This window comes from Triticum dicoccoides, chromosome 3A (genome assembly GCF_002162155.2).
Source record: "Triticum dicoccoides isolate Atlit2015 ecotype Zavitan chromosome 3A, WEW_v2.0, whole genome shotgun sequence".
Lineage (NCBI taxonomy): Eukaryota > Viridiplantae > Streptophyta > Magnoliopsida > Poales > Poaceae > Triticum > Triticum dicoccoides.
The window spans coordinates 410,516,244-410,522,508 of record NC_041384.1 but is presented as its reverse complement, the minus strand read 5'-3'; the positions used below and the strand labels follow the sequence as shown (position 1 = coordinate 410,522,508).

The following is a 6,265-nucleotide window of genomic DNA, read 5'->3' as shown; positions in this document are numbered from 1 at the left end:
GGCATCAACTGGATCAAGAGTTCGAGGGATGTCACCGAGCTGAACATGTGCAGATCGCGGAGGTGTCGTGCATTCGGTACTTGATCGGTTGGATCACGAAGACGTTTGACTACATCAACCACGTTACTAAACGCTTCCGCTTTCGGTCTACGAGGGTACATAGAGACACGCTCTCTCCCGCTCGTTGCTATGCTTCTCCTGGATAGATCTTGCGTGATCGTAGGAAATTTTTGAAATACTACGTTCCCCAAAAGTCGGGCCACGCGCCCGCCCCCTTTGCCCGCCGCCCCGCAGCGCCTGTCGGACGGGCTGGCGCCCGTCGCCTGGCTCCGCCCAATGCCCGTACACGCACACCCGTTAAGGCCGATGGGCCACTAACTGCCGGGGCCCGCCCTAGAAAACGAACACACACACACACACACACAAATGAATTAAAAATACATAATAAAAAGAAAATAATTAATTAACTTAATTAACTATGTTTAACTAACCTAATCACTTAATTAAACTAATTAATCATGTTTAGTTAAACTGTGACAATGACGAATGGCCCCACCTGTCAGTTTGACTGGTCAACGGTCAGAGTTGACTGCTGACGCCATGATGACGCAATAATTATTTCTCGAATTAAATTAATCTGCTAATTCCTAAAAATGATTTGAAACTTTGAAAATTAATATAAAATAATCTGTAACTCGGACGAAAATACTTTGTACATGAAAGTTGCTCAAAAAATGTGATGAATCCGAATACGCAGTCCGTTCGTTTACCACACATCCCTAGCTTAGCGAACATGGAACCATCCCCCTCCCGTTCGTCTGTCCAAAAATACCAAACTTCGGGAAAACATTCCCGGATGTTTTCCCCCTTCGCCAGCAGCACATAGTACCGTGTTTGGTCATACCTAGCACCGTGTATTGTCATGTAATGCATCATCATGCATCTGTTTGCATTGTATTCATTGTTTCTTCCCCCTCTTCTCTCTAGTAGACTTCGAAACTGACGCCACTGTTGCCCTGATAGACTACGGTATTGACGCCCCTCCTTATCAGCAGAGCTTCTAGGCAAGCAAACCCCCCTTGACCATCCTGATATCGCCTACTCTTTCCCTCGCCTGCTTGCATTAGAGTAATGTTACTGTTTCATCGGATTGATCCTATACTGCTGCATAGCCTGTCCTTGCTACTGTTGTTGATACCTTACCTGCTATCCTAAATACTTAGTATAGGATGCTAGATATCCATCAGTGGCCCACATACTTGTCTGTATGCCATGCTATACTACTAGACCGTGATCACTTCGGGAGGTGATCACGGGTATATACTTTATACCATTACATACGTATGTTACTGTTCGGATATGGGGGCTGAAGGGACAGGTGGTTCCACCCAAGTAGTGATGGGCCTTAGTTCCCGATGGCCCCCGAGTGTTACTTTATGGCGGAGCGACATGGCAGGTTGAGACCACCCAGAGGAGAGGTGGGCCTGGTCCCTGGTCGGCCTTCGCGGTTACATCAAATAACCCATTTAACGAGTTTGAATATTTGATCTGAGTTGGTCGTTGGCCTTATACGCACTAACCACCACGTGGGACAAGTTATGGGCAACTGACGTCGTAGTACCAGCCGAAGCTCTTTGGACATCAGCAACGGAGCGGCGCGCGTCGGGTTGGACCGCGTAAAGCAACCACCTTTGTAATGAAGGTTGCCATGCCTCTCACCGGCCGCCCTCATAATGTGTAGGAGTGCAAAGGATGATGGGCCCAAAATCCCTGCACGCTTAGGATTTAGACCGACGGGTTCGCCTCTCTGTTGAGCCTAGGTAGGGTTGTGACGTGTTGATCTTCCGAGGCCGGGCATGACCCAGGACAGTGTGTCCGGCCAGAGTGATCGAGCGTGTCGGGTAATGTGGTGCACCCCTGCAGGGAAGATTGATATATTCGAATAGTCGTGTCCATGGTAATAGGACGCTTGGAGTTGTATTCGGACCTCATGACAACTAAAACCGGATACTTAATAAAATACACTCTTTCAAGTGCCAGATACAACCCGGTGATCGCTCTCTTACAGGGTGTCGAGGAGAGGATTGTCGGGTAGGTTTATGCTATGTGATGTTACTTGGTTAACTTACCAGCTACTCGCTCCTATATATGCTTCAAGATGGAGACTACCAGAAGCGTAGTCTTCGATGGGATAGCTTCTCCCCCTCTTATTCTGGCATTATGCAGTTCAGTCCACAAATACTACCCATTTCATTGATACTGATGCATAGGTAGTGTACATCCTTGCTTGCGAGTAGTTTGGATGAGTACTCACGATTGCTTTGCTCCCTCTTTTCCCCTTTTCCTTTCTTCTCGGATGTCGCAACCAGATGCTGGAGTCCTAGAGCCAGACGCCACCTTTGACGACTCTACTACACTAGGGATGCCTACTACTACGTTCATGCCGCCGATGACTAGGAGTAGTTTAGGAGGATCCCAGGCTAGAGGCATGCGCTTCTTTGATCCATATCCCTGTTTGTGCTAGCCATCTTATGGCACCTTGTTAATTTATATCTGTACTCAGATAGTGTTGCTTCTGCTGACTCGTTTATGTTCGAGCACTTGTATTCGAGCCCTCGAGGCCCCTGGCTTGTAATATGATGCTTGTATGACTTTTATTTATGTTTAGAGTTGTATTGTGATATCTTTCGGTGAATCCCTGGTCTTGATCGTACATGTTTGCGTGTATGATTAGTGTAAGATTGAATCGGGGACGTTACAGTAGGCCCCTTAGTTTTCACGGATATGGAGGAATCCTAGTATGTTTAGGTGTTGAATGACATATTGCATCCTCTTTGTATGTGTATGTTAATAATCTTCTCGATGTAGAGTGAAGTCGGACTCTCAAATTTGCCTTCATGCCTTCATGGACTCAAAGGCATGATGGTGGGTTTGCGGAGGTAATCCAGTGACAGAAGCTATCTCCCTCCTTCCCTGACCATTTGGTACGGGATTACCGGAGACTGCCTTTAGCTACATTCATGGGGCGACCTTTAATCATTGGTGCCAAAATCTGAATGTGGGGAGGAATGATGATGGTGTAATACTACGTGGTTGCTGCATGTATATGTACTTGGGTCTCCCCACCCACTTGTAGCTTAGAACTAGTGAGAATCCAGACTCCCTAGGAAGGAACGCCTTTGCCATATTGATCCCAACCGCAAGAGAAGCGAGCCTTCTGGTCGTATGTTGGTCGGTGGCATGCCGCAGGAGCCTCTCCGGGTGGCTCCGAGCCGTCCGATCTTTCAGGACGGCTTGGCTCGGACCCGGCTGGAAGGTCCAGGTCTCTTGTCTTTTATTTCTGCACATGTTAGGAACCAAAGCCCAAGAATTGTTCTTGAATAAATCGAACGACCATGGCAGCAAATAGCGCTAAGAAGATCATTAGGGCATGTACAATGATGACATATGGATACATATGCCCCATGACAAAAAGTAATTTAAGGCATTTATATTTATTTATTTTCCTCAATGCAAGCTATCACTAGTAGACCTCATTAAAAAATAGAAAATAAAGACTTTAGTACACATGCATCTTTATTTTTCATTCCAACCTTTTCAGCTTTTGTCACCAAGCCACACTTTTTCTCTTCAAGCATCCGTCTCCTGCAGAGGATCACGCTTCCCTATCCGAACCTACTATACATCATATCCGATCCTACATGGCATGCGAGACATCACCTTGAGGCTATGCATTGTGCATGCCCTTAATGTCTCTTTGAAACAAGAGAATAAACCGTCGGTTTAATTTCGGCTAGTGCCCCTCAGAACTCTGGCGATCCAAACGGGGCTTCCACGTAATGCTGAGTTAAATGCTTATTCTCAAGTTCAATGCTTTTATTCAACAGGCAGTCCACGTTCTGCAAAAGCAATAGCACCTACAAGATGATACCTGGCAGGCATATGGAGTCTTTACAGTAGGAACAGTATCTCTACGATCAGATGCATCAAGCACCAAAATACATGATTTACCAAAAACGTGCAAAAGAAAAAAGAATAGATAAGAAACAGTTGAACACATGTTGACATTCCAAAGGGCTTCACCCAAAATAATTTACAGAGATTCCCAGATGGATGGAATTAGACTTTCGTTGGCCATGTTGCTTGAGCTGACATAATTATGCCCACGATCACTCCAAAGAGACCCAAAGCACTGCCGAAGATCTCAATCACCAGGATCTTTACAAAGAGTGTTGAATTCTGGGCATCAGAGAGTGCACAGCTGCTTCCAATTATTCCCACGCATACCCTGAAGATTTGAAATTTGATCATCTTGAGCCATGGATCATGATATATATGAAAATAAAATGTGAATTCTACCACTTACCCGCAAACAAGATTAGCAAAGCCGACAATAAGACCTGAGGCAAAGATTGCATAACCAGCCCGCATAGACTCTGGATCATGCATTCGGGATGTTGGCACACTTTCAAGCTTTGTTTGGAGGATGATCGCCACGATTACACCATAAATTGCAACGGCCTCACAGAAGATGACACTGTAAAGCAAATGGGATGCATATGAATCAGAAGTTAAAAGGAATATCCATGATATGCCAATCAGAAGAGAATTAATGTTACATAAATTTCCAATATAAAGATAGATGGAGGCATTAGCCAACCATTTTTGCTAAAATTCCCATGTGGTTTTGGTTGCTTGCCTCGAAAGAAGCATAAATAAGCAGATGCAAGCATAAACCCATCAGATGTTTTCGCAAGATCCAAATGTTGTCAGAAGCATTCTTGACAGCAGACATGGAACTTATTTGAGGAGCCACTCATGTTAATTATAGAGGTCTAGCCAATTTGTCTGTGCTTGTTTATTAACAAATCCCAAAAGCTAGTAATCCATGTGTACATTGGCTCAAGCCCAAATAACCATGGTGAGTTGAAATGAGCAAACTGACTAAAAGGTTATAGCTAAAAACAAATGTTTTCACAAGATCCAAATGCTGTGAATGCTGCAGAAGGATGGGTATATTGATGAAGATGTGAGCCATCAAATCAAAGTTGGATGGATGAAGTGACGCCAAGCTTCTGGCGTTCTTTGTGACAAGAGTGTGCCACAAAAGCTAAAAGGCAGGTTCTATAGGACGGCAATTCGACCTGCGCTGTTGTATGGCGCAGAATGTTGGCCAACAAAAAGGCGACATGTCCAATAGTTGTGTAGCAGAGATGCACATGTTAAGATGGATATGTGGCCACACAAGAAAGGATCAGGTCCGGAATGATGATATGCGGTTGGGGTAGCACCGACTGAAGAGAAGCTTGTCCAGCATGCCTGAGATGGTTTGGGCATATAGCACGCAGGCTTCCAGAAGCGCCAGTGCATAGAAGGCTGTTAAAGCATGCTGATAATGTCAAGAGAGGTCATGGTAGACCAAACTTGACATGGGAGTCCCAAAGGAGAGATCTTAAAAACTGGAATATCACCAAAGAACTAACCATGGACAGGGGTGCGTGGAAGTTAGCTATCCACATGCCAATACCATGACTTGGTTTCGAGATCTTATGGGTTTCAACTCTAGCCTACCCCAACTTGTTTGGGACTGAAAGGCTTTGTTATTGGCCAACAAAATGGCAGTCTAGCTCCCAGGTTTCTATCAGACTAATATTTCTCCAATACATCATATGCACTAACATGCTTCTTCCTCTAGCGACATAGAGGATGTTTTGCTGCATTCAATTGTAGATGTAAAGCCAAAACAGTGACACACTCTATTTTTCATCTGTTATGCTGCTACAATTCTAACGAACATGCCCTCCAACAAAACAAGAGAACAATAAAAGCCACAAACACAGGTTCAATGACAAATCAAATAATAAAGACCAACTAAAGAACTAGACCAGATCCCACACGACCACTGTAAGAACTTGATGGCCCTAACATAACAGAGGAACCGCAAAGCAAACAAAAGAAAATGAGCCTCCTGCTTTGATTTTCTATCTATCATGATTCCAGTGGAAGTTGATAGAAAGTATCTGGCTTTCTTGTGTTGCCAGCATGTGTGCATGTGGAGCTTGTCACGACTTACTTAACAGTTAAATTAGTTTATTAAAACGAGACTAATCAAGTGGGAAACATGGCGATTCAGGATCGGTGACTGACACAACAATGGACATAAGGATCTATATCCAAATTAGGCATGTCTGACATAACCACGAAAGTGAAAGTTTGTTCACATGCTAAGTGTCAAGGAGCAATACCCATTTATACCATAACAAAG

At 44.5% G+C, this 6,265-nt stretch overlaps 1 protein-coding gene across 1 annotated transcript in view; it reads right to left on the bottom strand.

Annotated features, from left to right (window-relative positions):
• Positions 1–3,847: 3,847 nt before the first annotated feature.
• Positions 3,848–6,265, bottom strand: part of LOC119268351 (V-type proton ATPase subunit c''2) — a 3,721-nt gene continuing 1,303 nt past the window's right edge. Inside the window, exons 3-4 of the mRNA XM_037549961.1 lie at positions 4,367–4,537; positions 3,848–4,288 (exon numbers count right to left, since the gene is read on the bottom strand). Coding sequence (XP_037405858.1) covers positions 4,120–4,288; positions 4,367–4,537 — 340 coding nt within the window. The 3' untranslated portion in view covers positions 3,848–4,119. The remainder of the gene's footprint in view (positions 4,289–4,366; positions 4,538–6,265) is intronic.